Raw genomic sequence first — 17,424 nt, 5'->3', positions numbered from 1 at the left:
AAATTAAAAATATATATTGAAATGATGACATAGAAAAATAAAGACTTTTAAAATTAAAAGTTTATTTGACAGCATTAAAAACAAAAGTTTAAAAGCTTTTATTTTGTATTATTATATAAATACCCACACTGAATATTTCATAAAGACAATTCCATTCCATGCATCAAAATCAGACTTTATAGTGTGTGTTTGGATAGTCCTGAAAAGCACTATCCTGCGTATGTGTTTTCTTCTTTTTTTTTTTTCTTTTTTTTCTTTTTTTGAGAATCATGTTCTGTGGCTGTGGTGGCTTGTCCAGTGGGTCCCGTGCACTGTTTACAGACCCACAAACCTCTTTTTTCAACAAAACTTTCATTACAAATAGGCCCCACAGCACTATTCACACATTTAAAAATTATTTTGCTACAGAATTTTCAGTTTTTAGCAAAATAAGCAGTATCCAAACACACCCTTAACTACAAATATACATAAACCCAAAGGATACCAAATATCCACATGATTATTTCTTACTTGTGAGATTCACACACGGTTGTGCCAAGAAATCCACCTAAACTCAGTTTTTTTGCTTAAACAGTACAAAATCACAAAAGTACAGTTACACCTTTAAAAATAAAAAATAAAAATTGTGAGACTTTAAATAACTGAATATATACAAAGAAGCTAAATAAAATCCAAAAATAAAAAATAAAGCAAACCAAATGCATGAGATACTTCAGCAATTGATGATGAAAGAGATATTTCATGTTGACATCACATAGGAAAGAGCCAAAGAACACATGAAAAATGAAAAGCAAGTTTATATATGTTATAATGAATTGCATTGAAAGTTAAAAGCAGCTTCTCATTTATATGTTGCATGGAATCATCGATCTGAATTTGAAGTACAAAGAAAAGAATATATGACATAATTTTCTAAGATGGTTCATGCAACCTGTCAAACCAAAGAGCATTAACATGTACAACTGACCTGGACCTATTTGTCTGCCGACCATGACATGGCAAAAATGACCAGCACCAACCCCCACTTCTCAGGGCCCACTCAAAAAATAAAAACCCCCTCAAAAAATAAAAAGAGGAAAAAAAAAATAAATCAGAAAGAGAGATTAAAAATAATAGACTAGCTTTCTTCTGTTCTGAGCCTCTTATGAGCTAGTTCAGACTCATTACTACAGCTACCAACTCCAGTATGAGCCATCACTTGATCATCCATAGACTGTTTCTCATGATCCTGAAGGAATAGAAGTTATTGTTTTCATTAATATTTGTTCACAAAAAAAACTCATCATATGATATTAGGAAAAAGAAAAGAAATAAGAAATCATCATCCAGGCTCAAAGGTACACAATAAAAATGATGTCGCCAATGAGCTCTAGCTCAAATAGCACTTCCTCCCACATTAGAATGGGTGAAGGGTAAGTTTGTGGATTCAAAATTCAGTAGGTGTGTGTGTGTGTAAACTTACCAATTGAAAAGAAAATTAAATAAATAAATAATATATTTTTTTTTTTTTTTTAAGTATGTCACCTACCAATGTCATTTTGGAAAAAATGAGCATCAATACAACAAATATCCCCATATGGATTTTTCAAAGCAGTGGTGGTAGCAATAATAGAGTTGAAGAATAAATCAAACCTTCAAATTGGATGCTATGCTAATCGGTCCGCTATTTGAACGTTTCCCAACATTAACTTGTACTGAAATGCTGGCCTGTGACAAATCGACCCCAGAAGATTGCAGCGCTCCGGTCAGAGAATTCAGTATCCTGTTCAACACCAAATCCCACTCAGCAACAGCAGACACAATACCATTTCCACGCATACATAATTATGCATCCTAGCCAAAGATTGACATGACAATAGAAAGTCCCAGAAATAAAGGGGGTGACAAAGGTTCAGAAGTACAGGAAATTAAAAACAATACCTTGTTGAAAATAACAATGGGCTATCCTGTTAGTACATGCACTAACATCAAAGGCGAGTACCACAGAGTGTCGTTACCAATACAAAGTTCCAGAAATTACAGAGATTACTAGAATTTTCAAGAATAACCCAGCCAGTCCTCTAGGTGCCCTAACATCAAAGCCATACTGTAATTATGTTAAACAAATCCCTGAAGGACCTTTCAGGAGCAAATGAAACCCGAAATTCAATAAATCTCATTGACCAGGTTATCACCAATAATTTATTAACATAAAATTCTCTAATGGAAACCCTTCTTATAAAAGCTGCTACTCAGATAACCGCAGGTTTCTATTCCAAATTTCCCACTAGATGGGTTTCAAACCTTTGACACAAACTTGCCACATATAAGCAAGCAAACTTACTAGACATGTGGGACTTAGATGCACAAGAACTGAATAAGGATATACTTTTACACAACACGTGTAGTGCAGATTACAGCTCAACACACAAGCATCAAGTAACACTGGCCGATATATGTAAATCTATACCAAGCCAATGAATGTGGTAAACAGCTATATTTGGCAATCAGTGCAACAATGTCAGGGGGGGACAAAATGCAGATGCTTACCCTTGAGAGTAGGCACTTGAGATGCTATCTGATCCACTATCAACAGCCAGCTCCTCCCGTTCATTCAGCAAATTATTTGGAACAGCACACTCAGTTGCATATGGTCTAGCATGCCACCACTGGGGTTGGGGCTCGGAAGGCAGGTTTTCAGCATCAGAAATGGATTCCTGCAAAGACTGTGTAGGCATACCACCCCTACAAACAAGATCAAACATGTTTGGCTTCGTTTGAACATTCAAAGGAACAGGTGGAGTAGTTGACCCAGCGAGATGATCCAGTACTTTGTAAACCACTTCCGTGGCCAATTCAGATTCCGTTGAGTTCCGTGCATTTGAGAAAATAGCTGGGGGGTCAACATTATTCTCAAGGCCAAAACCATTCCTTATTACTTGGGAATGATCCATAAAACTCTCTGCAGGCCCATGATGATTTCTCTGTTGCAAGCAAAAGTAAGAAACCATTAACATGTTTCTTTTGAACAGACTATGGGAATCAACAAGCTTCAAAATTCATATAATTTTTGACACTTTGCATTTTATGACTTCGCTAGCAGAGAAATCAAAGCTTTTATTTTTTTTCATCTTGGGCACAATCTACCAATTCTCCATTCACACAGAAGTCATCAATCAAAGGAACACCCCTTTTCCTCAAAAGTAAAGAATGCACATTAGCTCTCAAGAAACAATCATCGTTCCCAATCCATAAAGACATACACCTGTCAGAATTGAGAAATTCTATGGCTCGAATCTTTAGTATTCTCTTATCTATTACCTATGTGTACTATTTAGGCGGAGTACCGTCACCCATTATTACTAAGAAACTGAAAGAAACCTCAGAAACAGAAGAAAGGGGAGAAAGTGAGGAAGAAACAGATGTAGAAATAGAAACAACTTCCGAAACAAAGGGGACTAAACATGAACAAGAGGAATCCACCAAAGAAGATCCTTCTCTTTCTCTTTTTTCGGAAGAAAAGGAGGATCCGGACAAGATAAAAATAGATGAAATGGAAGAGACATTCGTATGAACATGCGTTACACACCAGCAACAAGAACATGCATATGCACCTGGAAAGCACGGGTGTGCCGATTGGGTCGGCACATCCGAGTCCAATATGCACGGACACACCGTGCAGCTGTGGACACAGCTGCACGCGCATCCGTGATTTTTTTTTTTTTTCCGTTTTCCAATTCAGTCCGAAACGGGCCGAAACAGGCCCCAAATCAGTCCGATATGGGCCGAAATAAGCATTTAAAAAATTTTAAAATAATAAAAAAAATTTTCAAAACACACCGTTTTGACATCCTAGTTTAAAGAGAAAAACCCTAAACTCATCTCAAACTCTCTCTGAATCTCTTGTTCTCTCCACCTCCTCTCTCTCTCTCTAACCCACAGCTATCCCTTAGACTCCCTCCATCTACTATTGCTCTTAAATTGGTATATGTTTACCATTATATGAAAAAATATGCTTAGCAATATATAGAAAATATTTAATAAGTTATTACTAAACGTATCCCCCGCACCCTACTTTTTCAAAAATTGCCGAGTCGCCGCACCGCACCCGCACCCACACCCACACCCGAATCCGCACCTGTGCTTCCTACACATGCACATGCAAATTTACATGTATAGAAAATGCACGAATCCCCACAGCACCAAGATCTTGAACTTCAATTTGGTTTCCTAAATAATTACCAGGACCACATCCTCAATTTTCCAGGAAGAAAGCCAATTTGTATTACAAAAACTTAGAAAAGACTGTAACATGTCGACACCTGCACTGAAACTTTGGGACCACATGAACCAAGAATTGCATGCGTCATTTAAAATAAAGAAAATAGATGTTGGTATAACAGTTCAGAAACGAAGTTATCAACAAAGCTATGTAGGTTAATTTGCATAGGTGACTAAATCTAAACTTCAGCTTTACAAACTGCATATAACAATAGCATATAGCCAATAACAAGAAAAATGAATTAGAAAACAAATATATTCATTTTGGAAAACTTAGATGTAAGTTGAAGTTAGCATGCAACTGCAGGAAATTGGTTCTGGTTGAAATTTATCACATAAGAAATCAAAAAAATTCTCTTAGATACAAAACCTGAAGCCCATCTTTCAGTCACAACAAACAATCCTCTCTTACACAGGCTCTGCTACACAAGCACTCATCAGCTGCAGGTTTGTGTCTAGAGCTAGGATCCATCCGCATTCCAAATGCTTCAGTGCAAGGGCAGAGATAATTTTCAAAATTTTCCAATTTTCTTATTCATACCCTAGTATGAAACAAAACATCTGTCTAGTGGCCTCTCTGCTCATTTTCATATAAAAAAGGAACATACAACTTAAGTTTCTGTTGCGACTTCTAGCAAAGAAGTACCATGACCTCTGTCATTTGTTGAAATACCTGATTGGCACAGGTCAAACAAGCAACATCTTCAACATGTATCTGATACACCATCCATGTTCTGCATTGTTCAATGCAGGTAATGTACACATTCATAGGAGCCCAAACACACAAAGCTCTAAAATGAATACAAGTGTAGAGTGCCATGCAAAAAGCAACAAGGAGTCCAACACTATAAATTAAAACTACATGCCATTGTGCAAAAACAGAGAAACATATCCAGCATCAGTATTTTACCCATGGTATCAATTTTTTTGGCTCCGGACTCCACCCCCGGTAATCTCCTTCATACGTATTTAACTTCTCCTGTAAAAATTGAACGTACTCTATAACCTGCATATAAATATGAGAATTGTTCAATTTCTAGGAAGTACAGATACAGAAATAGGGTATGCATATGATACGATATGGACATGGTGATACAAAAACAACTAGTTGCTAACCCGTGCATTCACTATTAAATTTTTATATATCATAAATATTTAATTAATAAGTACTAATAAAACAAAAGTCAAATTAGAGAATTTATGTAAAAGAATATAGCTTATTTAATTCAAATTTGTTTAGAGAATATCAAACTTAATTTAATGAGAATTTGCTTAGTGTCAGTTACTTTATCCAAAAAAATTGTGAAACCTAATTAGTTTAAACTAACATAGCAACGTAGTTTAGCACTGTTTATTTGTAATTCTAAAAACCAAATTAATTAGTTTAATCAGTATAATATATATATATATATATATATATATATATATATATATATATATTACAGTGGTGACATTGAAAAAAGTGGGCTTTCAAAAGCTTATGTGACATTATTAGAAGAAGTCAACAAAAAGTTAAAAGCTTTCATTTATAGATACTTTAATTGATTAAATATATAAATAAATCTTAAATATATATTATGTTATTTTTTTAGTTTAAAGATAAATAGCAAATGATAAAGGTCTAAAATATGTCTAATTAATAAAAAGTAAAAACTAATTAACAAATAAGTATTTTTATCAAAGGGGCGAATGAGAGAAAGGGAGAGAAAAACCAAATTAAAGAAGCACCTGATACTTACCTAATACAGAAATGGCAGATAATTTAAAGTATGTGTGCTTCCATGGTCAATTTTGAGCCATAGGAACTAATTTCCAAAATAAAATTATAAAATCAAAACATGACCAATTGGAATACCTCCAACAAGAATGAAGCCTTATCTCTTTTTTGATCATTTTGCGGTATGAGATTCCTCAAAATCTGAAACCTGCCTCAACAAAAATGAGCAAAGAAATACTGTCAGGGCCATAAATTAGAAGGAAATATTCCATGGCAAAAAATATCACAGGAGGAAAATTGCATTGAAAATTAATATTCATGTATCAACAACACAATCACGTCATGTGAATACGAACAAGAAAGGGTAAAAGAGGGATTGAGAGCAAGCAAAATGATGCTAAATTTAAAAATTGAAGCACAACACTCTGACATCAAATAAGCACAAAGTACTCAATTTGGTGTCTTCACCAACTAGTCAAGAGATTCAAATTTAGGCTGCCACTAAGAAATCAAAGAGAAAATAACTTGCATAGAAATCAGAAAAAGACAGCTTCAAAAACTTGAATGTAGTAAGTTCTAAAATTCATTAAAAAAAAAACTACAGACAACTCCCTTTAATCTTAGATTATTTTCACTTGACCATCCTGAACATTCTTTTGCTACAATAAACACCCAAAAGTCAGCGGAACTTTGTCCTCCCCCCCCCCCCCCCAAAAAAAATATTCAGTAACTAACATAATTTTTTTTTTATTGGATAATGTGGAACCTCACTAAGGCAGGGCCCTTTGGACTCTCCCTTGGGGAATTAGCATAAAAATATTAAAGAACACACATGTCATAAACATTGTCAAGAAGCAATTCATATCATAAAACATGCACCTCTTGTACTTGTTTATCTTTTTATTCCTTTTTCATTATTTTGCAACTTTGACGGACACTTGTACTTTTTCTGCTCTCCCACAAGCTTAAATTTCCTCTGCAGTACGTGAAGAATCAGCTTTAAACATAACATTATTTTTTTTGATACGTATTAAAACATAACATTATTGATGACAACAATTTCCTTAGACCAAAAATATAAGAAAAATAACCATGAAAAGAAGTTGTTATTCACTCATTCATGTGAGAATGCAAATATATTCCATAAAATCCCTTGAATTATGGCTCAAATGGCACATACTCCCCTTGTAAGAACGAAGTGGGGAGTGATTTTATGGGTTCAAAACCCGCTATAAGCATGTGTAAATTACTAATTACAAATAATAAAAAAATCCATTAAATCCTTGGCCTATAGAAGGGTAAAAGTGCCAATTTAGAACTTTTAGGGGTCCTTTGTATCAGAGCCACATTAACTAAATAAAAGAAGAACAAGAGTTTTCTTTCTTTTCCTTTTTATTTTTATTTTTTAGATAGGTAAGAAAGAAAATATTATTGAAAAAGGAATAGTAAGAAAAATACATAGGTTCACGATAGTGAACAAACAGTAAAAAGAAACAAAAAATAACAAACAGTCATTAAACTATTCTAAGAGAAAAGAAAATCCATAAGAGCGGAATAATCTGAGAGACCCTAACATCGAGACCAATCAAAGAGGGACCATTGGCATAAATTTAACAACTGAGCTAGAGATTTTCCAGTATCCTCAAAAGAACGCCAATTACGTTCAATCCAAATAGTCTACATTAGACAGCCTGGAACTAAATTCCAAATATCAAAATTATGTTTCCCAAGCCAATAATAGCAACAAAATAATAAATCTGCAACTGAACCTAGCATGACCCAATCAATCTCGAACAACTGAAGTAAATACATCCACAAAGAATGAGCTACCGAACAGAAAATTAGCAAGTGATCCAAAGATTCCTCATTACAACAACGCATACAACAACGATTCGCCAAAGAACGACCACGAAACCTAAGGTTATCCAAAGTTGGAATCTGGCCATAAGCTACTGTCCACATAAAGAAATACAATTGAGTTCCTTATAAAATCTTAAATTCCACACTCTATCATTTTCACTCACTGGAGGACTTAACACTTCAGAAATACAAGTTTCCTTATTGGCTAAACAAACAAATAACTGAGGATAAAGAGTTTTCTTTTCCCTTTTTTTGGTAAGTTACACATTCACCTGGTGTTGAATCAATGACCTCAACAATACTATTCATCCCATCAAAGTAAATTGAGTTATAGGTCGTTCTTGAAGAACCAGTGGAGTTAATAGGTAACTAATATTATTATTATTATGGCCCATGGGAGTTGAATTATAACATAAGTTTCATTTGGATGAGCTTATTTTCACCTGAAATTTGAGAGAATGTGGAACTTGTTAAAATATCTTCTTCTTTTTTAAGGTATAACTGTACTCTTACACAATATATAAAATAGTCAAAATAAGTTCATCCAAATGCACGCTAATTGTGACCTAAATTTACAACAAGGCTAAATCTTGTTACACACTCCCTATTGCACACTCCCGTGAAATCGAGTTTTGAAAACATGATTTCAGTTGTAATTGTGAAATGGTGAAATAGTGTTTTCAAATCATGATTTCACAATTTTAACTAAAAAATCATTTTTTTCGAAACTCAATTTCAGCTGATGAAGCAGTTTGTGTCCCGTAAACACATTGCATAACTATCACCATTCTTCCAACAATACTATGGACACAACCAATTTTACAACTTGCTGAAGTGGTCGAAAAGATGTTGATAGGATAAAGTATCCATCACCCACCTAGGAAGCATGAACACAGACACGGATATGAACAGGTACAACATGAGCAATTTTTGAAAATTATAACATGAAACGGCCAGTATGACACAGTTAAACACGTGTAAGACACGTTAAATGAAGTATTAGTGCTTCCTAGCCACCCACTCTAGCATAATTTAGCATGTGAAATTGGGTGTGTCCTAGATTTATTCATTTCTAGTATGCTTCCTACAATTGTCCAAGGAGGAAAGGGGGTTTTTTTATTTATTTAAAAAATGGGTGTTTTGATTTTGGTTAGAAAACTACAGTTATATGATAGAAAGGAATAATTCATAAATTGAGTAAGCAAGTGAATTGAGAAGCAAATAAAAAAATAGAAAGAAAGAAAGAAGGAAGGGAAGGGAAAGGAAGGGAAGGGCATGCCTCTCGTTAATCTTGCTTCTCCTTCGCTGCTCAGTCTGGGAGTGCTTGGAGCGATGGGCAGTGCTCCTCTGATTCTGGGTGGTGCTGCTGCTCTTCCCACCCACCCTGACTCTAGGCCTAGATGTAGTCCTATTTAGGAGCGAAGAGGAGCTGTTGCTGTTACTGTTGCTGTTGTTGTTGTTTCTGCCTCCACCATCACCATCACCATCACCATCACCATCACCATCGTCTTCCTCATCCTCTTCTTCTTCTCCCTCATCATCATCTTCGAATTCCTCATCACGGTGCTCGTATTGGTGAATCTCTGCTGACTTAACCATCTCTCTAACGAATGTATGAATATGATTGAAGATTGATTGTATGTACACTTGGCCCTGTTTCTTTGTCTCTCTGTCTATATGTCTCTCAACCCAAGCCCTAAAACTATTCTATAACTATAACAATAACAATAACAGAATATTAGTATTTAAACAATAATATTTTCAATCTGCTTCCTTCTTTCCTTTTTGGATTTGTTCTGTGTTTCTTTTTTTCCTTTTTTTTAATGTTGTTGTCCTCTTGTTTTTTGTATTCGGTAGTGGTCGGGTACTAATGTGCGCCACGTACCACTATTAGTGGACCTTATTATTTTAAGGTTTCAAATTTACAAACCAACGGACTATAAATGTTTCGTTTCAGAATGGGCTGACTTAACAAGGTCCCACACTTCTGTCTGCTTCCAACTTGGGCTGTACTGTTTCTCAGCCCATCTCTAATAGTTGCCACAACTTGCTCCTATTACAAGTTATCAGCAGTTGCCATTTGAGCAAATTATGACAAAAGTGGTGTTTTTAGTATTATCCATATTTCTTTTTCTTTTTCTTTTTCTTTTTCTCTTTCTCTTTCTTTTTTATCCCGAAAACATGTATGTTCTTCTAATGCAGCAAATAATAATTTTCTTCTTTAATTTTTTTTAATTAAAAATACTGTAATTATCTTATGCATTCAACGTATGTGGCCTTATAATTGATGGGATCCACACACTAGGAAAAAGATGATACATATGTTTAATATATAAAATATATTTTCCCTTCGAGCAATACTACAATTTTTTTTTTTTTAAGTTTTGCAATTCCGTAATATTATCTAGTTCTTTACATGGTTAAATTTGGGCTAGAATCCCCTCCTCCGCTTCTTGCAAGTTAAAAAAAAAATGAAACAAACACACAAAACTATGTACACAACTATTTTTACAATCTTTCTTTTACAATTTCTGGTAGTTGTAATTGAAGCAAAATAATTTTCATATAAGTATACAGCTGACAAGATTTTTATCAGAAATTAATCACAACTTTTGTCACATGAGCAAGTCTACAGCTGACAATTTATAATTTTTCAGACTGCAATAGATGAAAGATAAACGCCAAAGACTAATTTAGACTTTTTCTTCTACATACAGTGAACATCAAATTTTAAAAATACAAATATAGTACACAATAGCCATCTTAAGCTTCATCAAGCTTGAGCCTTTTTTCATCTTCAATTCCTTTTTTTTTTTTTTTGGTGCCAAAATTGTGTCAAATCCATCCAAAATTGTGTCAATTCCTGTTTTTTTTTTTGCCTTTAATGCAATTAGGAATTCATGGTGGCTTATTCTTCATCACAACCAGGCCCTGGAGCTCAAAAGATCAAATCGATAAACTAACCAAATCGTACTTTATGAGCAGAAGAGAAATGTTTAGCTGCAGCTACCATTGCTGCCTCTGGTCCAGACCGTGACACACACACATTCCTTGAACACTTTGATGAACTAGTCCTAGAAGACATTGGGACACGGATACAAGACCAAAATGGTTCTAGTAACAACATGTACCAGGCCATATTGTATTTTTTACCTCCATTCATTTTGTTCTTAGATTGTTTTATCTTTGGTGAATGAAACCCCAAGAAGATGTGAAACTCTTCTAGTACTAGAGAAGTCAAAGAAGATGAATTAGAGAGAAGGTTGCTATTAAACAATTGAGATAATTGCAGTAGGAAGATAGCACTATGCACAGTGTACTTAGGTTCTTATTGTTTAGCTAGATTCTAGATTTACATATATATGGGCGATATTTCGTGGGCTTCACGCTTATATTTTAGAGGCTGTCCTGTGGGGTATGATTGCTGACAGTATAACACTAAAGTGCTTTCTCTTTGTGACCATGACCCAATTTGCCGTGCAGGTTTTCTCTGCTGAAGTTGCTTGGAAACTGTCTTCTAACCTGTCTTCCAAGTTTCTCGTAAATTTGACCAACGTGTTAAATTGATTTTTTATTTAACATGAGTTAGTGATTATTTACTTTGATTTAGTCAAACTCAGAGTGGTGGTTGCTTGTCTTAATTTTTTGGCATACCTGTAATGGAGTACTACAACATGACTTCTGCTAGCTTTCTCCGAAGCTACTATGTATCTCACACGCTCTAGCAGGTAAGGTAATGCAGTTGCAGAGAGAGCAAAATCTTTTCTTTTCTTTTTTTCGCTTTTAGTCTTAATGGAGTTTGCAATTATATAAACTAGTAAGTTGTCATGTCCAATGCACGGATTATATTGTTACGTGTTATGTAAGATGATTTTAAAAAATGTTGTACATATATTATAAAATAATTGTAATAAAAGTTTGTTAGTAATGAATTCATGATAAGAAGCAATAATTATAAATTGCACATACATGATTATTATAATTATCCAGTTCAACAAATGAGGGGAAAAAAAATCTTTGGAGTAACATTGTAAAATAAAGTTGTTACAAAATGTCTCTCTTTCTTTTTCCTTTTTTCTAAAACAAAATATACATCTCAAATACTCACAATCAATCTCAGCCTTTACAAAAACTAGAAGTCCAAAGGAAACAAATAATATTAATTTTTTTAATTTGAAAAGTCTTGAAACATTGAACCAAATGAAACAAAAATCCAATATTTAATTTGCTTTTATCTTTAATGTGACATTTAAGAATATTTCAATTCTCTTTACATAGAATGCTAATTCTATTATTGTTAGTAGTTAATCTACAAAGTTTGCTAGTAAAACTAAATTCAAACTAAACCCTAGTCCTTTGACATACTTTTTATTCCAAAACTAAGTATATTTTGTCTATGTAGTGTTTTATCGTGAGTTGTAAAAGAGTAACAAGACAAACATATTTACAATGTTAAAGAAATTATAAACATCAACATAAAAGATAAAAATTACCATTGTCCTCCAAATATCAATGTTTAATCAAATCTTGTTAAAGCTTAAAATGAAGAAAATTTTCTAGTGAGCACAGTTAGTGCGAAATTCAAATTTAGCAATACTCTATTATTTTTTATATGTATCCCAAACTAATTTGAAAATAACATTTTGCAATATGCAGGCACTTATTAACCAAAAACCACAATGGCACTTATAAATGACACACCATATCGATTCTCAAAAAAAAAAAAAAAACCATTATGCCAAATAGATCTCTCTTAAAAAATAGGATGTTCTTGACACCGTTGTGCCGTGTAAGAGCATCCACATTCATTTTTCTCAATTCTATCCTATTTTACCATCAAAAAATCATTTTATCAATTATACAATACCATTTTTCAATACACTCAACATCAAAACTTCTATTTTTCTATTCTACTTATTAAAATAATATATTTTCACAATAAAATTTCTTTTTTTCTTTTTTCTCAATTTTATCTTCCTTCCCGAATCTTCTGTTAGTTTATTTCTCACCCACCTATGCCGATCACATATGCCAGCAAACCCAGAAAAAAAAAAAAAAAAAAAAAAAAAAAAAAAAAAAAAAAAAAAAAAAAAAAAAAAAAACCTACGCCGATCTCCACCACGCCGATCTCATCAAAACCCATGCCGATCACAACCACCACAACGCCGATCACATATACCAACGCCGATCACAACCACCCACGCCGATCACAACCCATGAACAAACCCATCCAGCCAAATCAAAATCAAAAATCAAAAATCAAAATCAAAAATCAAAATCAAAAACCAAAATCCATCATCAAACCCAACAAACCCATCAGAAAAAATCCCCCAAACGCCGGCCTAAATCCGACCCAAACGCCGGCCTAAATCCGACCCAAACGCCGGAAACCCATAAACAAACCCACGCCGGAAACCCATGAACAACCCGACGACCTCCACGCCTCCACCACAGCAGTTGATCGAGCCTCCAACCCGTTGCCTCCATGCCGTTGAAGAAGAGAGACCATGAAGAAGAGAAAGTAGAAAGAAAGATAGAAAGAAAAAGAGTAGAGAGAGCAGAAACAATTCGAGAGAGTTGAATAAAAAATAGTTTTTTTTTATACCATTGAGCTACAGTGCAATTCTAAATGTAGAATTGCACTGTAGCTCAATTGCATTTTTTTTTACAATTCTGGTATTGTACAACTTTCAATGGAGAAGGGTTTTGGGTCTCAATGCTATTGTACTTTATAATTTGGCATAGAGAATGGGTTTAGCCCATTCAATGCTGGTGCTCTAACACAACGTTATTACACCACCACCTGTGTATTTAACATTTATCTTCAAATCCTACGCAGTCTGTGAGATGAGATCAAATTTAAATTGAGAAATTTAGAACAAAACCTTAATATATTCATGTGGTAAATTAAAGTGTGCCAAGTTGGAGTCTCCCATGGAAGCGATGCAGGTTCCATACTTTGAACAGCCTTTTGCGATTAAAGTAGTTTTATTTCTACCACATTTGAGGTATGAAAAATGAAAATACCACAGGCAAAATGTAGAGGATATATAGTTAGTAGTTACAAATAACATTGGAAACTGAGTGGACTAAGAGGTTGGATTTTGGTGTAATAGCAACTGCCCTCCACCAAACCCAAGCGATGTGGTGGGGTTCAAGCCGGAAAATCAGCCTTTCCAAAAAGAAATGAAAATGAGTTAAATTCTATGTAAGAAGGCTTGAAGATTTGCTTATATAAGAGGCTCGCTCTAGTAGAGATTAAAGCTCGCTTGAGTGAGAATGTGTGAAACAAAAACCCTACTTTGTTTTGCACTCTTGTTTAAGTTGATTCCTTAATCCTAGTTTTAAACACCTATAACCTTGTGATCAAAGCTTGAAACCATAGAACCTTCATCCTAGTGAGTTCACTATAGATCAAACCTTTAAGGAGGTGTCTTGGAGTGGGTCAAAAATGCTTTGATTCATTAACACAAACGAGTCATTCAGGAATGGATTCATGTACAAGAAGTTTGGAGTTCTAAAATTGATGTGTGCATGGTTGTTATGATTGGGATCCTACACAAATCATTGAGAGGGTCCTAAGAATTAGATCTTAAGATTGTATTCAGAATCATAATATTCTACTTTATTAAGAGGAAAAAGTGAAAATTATGAATAATAATAATAATAATAATAATAATATATGTTAAAGAATCATTAAAATGAAAATTGACCCTTCCCCACTATCCATCTATAAACATAAGTCCGATATTATCAATACATGAACAAATGACAATCTCCAAACTTCCAAAGTTATAACTTATTAGCACTAATTCCAAGAGAGAGAATTTAATATTTATTAAAGAGAATAGGGAAATAATAGCAACTAAAAGCAAAAAGGATTGTCAATTCAAGGATTGGCAATGAATTGACAAACCAAAACATAAGTAACAACCTCATGTAAGCTTTGCTTTCCAAGCTAAATTTTATTAAGTTTTCATGTGTGCTTGTGGCAAAGGCAAGCCCTTAAAACAAAATTGTTTGGAAAACAACTAAAGTGCATATACTTGAACGAGGGTTTTTTTTTTTTTTTAAATGTAATTTCTGTAGCGGTTTAACAATAGATGTTTGAAACATTGTCCCTTAGACAATTAAAATGAAACGATAAAGAGTCAACAAACAAAAGTTGATTTTGATCCATATTTTCAACATTGATTTAAAAACTCATGAAATAGCATATTGGCACAACAACAACAATCCTTGACCTGGCAGACATTTCAAATGAGGAAAATTTTAGGGCTCTAATATACAACATTAGGAAAAACAGCAATGGAAAATTTAAGGAAATGTGATTTTCTTTAAAAGCATACGTTTCTTTTCGCCCTTTTGTTATTTTTTGTAATTTAGGTTGACGGGAGATTGCTTTTGGATCAAACAATATAGTCCTTTCATTTTGGACTCATATTAAAGGACTAATTACAAGAAAATGCCTTGAAATGTATCTAGTAGAATCGTGTAAGATCATAATTTTGTATGATCTTATGATCTAGCATGCGATCTCTTTTTTGTTAAAAAATAATAATAATAATGGCCTTAAAATTTCTTGGAGGTTTGCCCCTATCACGTTATGTGTTGTTGTGAAATGAACTACAATAGATTTGTGTCCTCTTAATTTGTTAACTATAATTTCTAAGCAATATGGATCTATTAATATCATGACATATGTAATACGTGTATCAAAAATAAAATTTTAGCATATAAACACCAAAAATTGTTGTCTTTTTCTTCTATATATAACTATTCCCCTAATAAGTGAAACTGTCCAAACAGACTTTGCCATACAACATAAATTCTCCCTCTATAACAAATGGGGACTATAAAACCACAAATTCAGCTAAACAGTGAACACCACATTTCAAAAATAATATAGTTTACAATAGTCAGCTTAATCAAGCTTCATTATTACTTCTATTTTCTCTTCCTTTGTTTTTGAAAAAATTGGATTGTTATAGAATTCATCCAAAATCTCACTAACAAAGTTTTTCTTCAAATCAATTTAGAGGAACTCCTTCAACCTATTACGCAACGACTCATAAAAACATTCACATGTTTAAATCAAGTACGTTATATGACTAAAAATACATCTATATGGTTTTATCAATCGTTACGTAATAGGTTGGAGGAACTTTCCTTCAAACGAGTTTAGAGGTAAACTTTTTCCAAACTGAATTGCATAACCGAAAGGAATATTTTTTGAGGGTACAAAAGCTTATATGCAACAAGGCATTCATGGTGAGTCTGGTGACTTATTTTTCGTCACAACCGGACTCTGGTAACTTCAAAGATCAAATAGAAGCTAGCCAAATCGTACTTTATGAGCAGAAGAGAAATGCTTAGCTGCATCTACCATTGCTGCCTCTGGTTCAGAGTGTGACACAATCCTTGAACATTTTGATTCAGTAGTCCTTGAAGATAAGTGGAAATCAAAACATGACCAAAATGGTTCCAGGAACAACTTGCACAAGGACAAGGCCATGTTACCTTCCTTCATTTTGTTGTAGCTTTGTTTTCTCTTTGGCGAATGAAACCCCAGAAATTGTGAACTGTTCTAGTAGAGAAATTTAGTAAGATGAAGAGAGAAGCTTGCAATAGAAAGACACAACTTTACACAGTATACTTGGTTCTTATTGCTTTGTAGCTAGGTTCTGTATTTATATAGGTGAGATTTTCGTGGCGTTCACGTTTAAAATTCTGGAGACTGTGGTGGCTATGATTGTTGAAACTAAAGATTTTGGCAGGAAGTGGTTTCTATTTTTCTAGGAAGTTGCTTTTGGAACGGTCTTCCAACCTCTCCTTCAAGCTTCCTGAAAGCTTGACGTGGTCAAAGATTAATTATTTTTTATTTTGTCAAAAATCGTATTGGTGAAGACTGATAAAGCTTTAGCATTCGCTGCCGTGCAAAAATTTGTCTATTTTAACATAAAAGCTTACTTTTTCTATTTTTTACATATACACCTTTCAAAACACTTCACATTTAAGTTATCTATTTTAAATTACATTTCAATAAAATATCATTTTTTCTTGATTTTTTTAATTGTTTATGTTTTTTCCAAAGAGCAATAGTGTATTTTTATACAAATTTGCAGAGTCTCATATGAGTGAATTTTAGACTTTATTAGCTAAAATGTGCTACTTTTTTTATTATACAAACACTAATGTGAGTGTTCTTCAACATAATTGTTTGGGTGTATAAAATAAAAATAAAAATAAAACATAATTGTTTGGGGTAAAAAAACATAATGTGAGTGTTCTTCAACATCATGTACTAAGTACCAATTTTTTTTATAAATGCAATGCACTCTTCTTTATCATACACCTCGCCTCCCCCCCAGAGGAAAAACTTTATAGCTCAAGGAATGAAGCAACACTTCCATTTACATTGAGAACAAGGTCGACGAGGTTCAAAAACTTCTTGCACTGTTGTTGTCTTAGTTGTGCATTTTTTTTTCACTAGCCCACTTAGGAATTAATGCATGTTGCATGCCTGAAGTTTAATCTTAGGAAAAAGAAAAAGAAAACAGAAGTTCAATACACAGCTCTCCCATGGA

At 33.7% G+C, this 17,424-nt stretch overlaps 1 protein-coding gene across 1 annotated transcript; it reads right to left on the bottom strand.

The window, feature by feature from the left end:
• Window positions 1-801: 801 nt before the first annotated feature.
• On the bottom strand, window positions 802-9,666 carry LOC142621973 (transcription factor BIM2-like). The gene is made up of 6 exons (XM_075795375.1): window positions 9,117-9,666; window positions 6,116-6,185; window positions 5,171-5,266; window positions 2,530-2,963; window positions 1,633-1,762; window positions 802-1,228 (listed from the first exon to the last, which is right to left on the bottom strand). Exons 1-6 carry the CDS (start codon window positions 9,434-9,436, stop codon window positions 1,118-1,120), a joined length of 1,161 nt encoding a protein of 386 aa, XP_075651490.1. The 5' UTR covers window positions 9,437-9,666; the 3' UTR covers window positions 802-1,117.
• Between the last annotated feature and the right edge of the window lie 7,758 nt (window positions 9,667-17,424).

Source organism: Castanea sativa, chromosome 1, assembly GCF_040712315.1.
Source record: "Castanea sativa cultivar Marrone di Chiusa Pesio chromosome 1, ASM4071231v1".
In the NCBI taxonomy this organism is placed as follows: domain Eukaryota; kingdom Viridiplantae; phylum Streptophyta; class Magnoliopsida; order Fagales; family Fagaceae; genus Castanea; species Castanea sativa.
The sequence above is the reverse complement of the archived record's forward strand: the minus strand, read 5'-3'. Positions and strand labels throughout refer to the sequence as shown.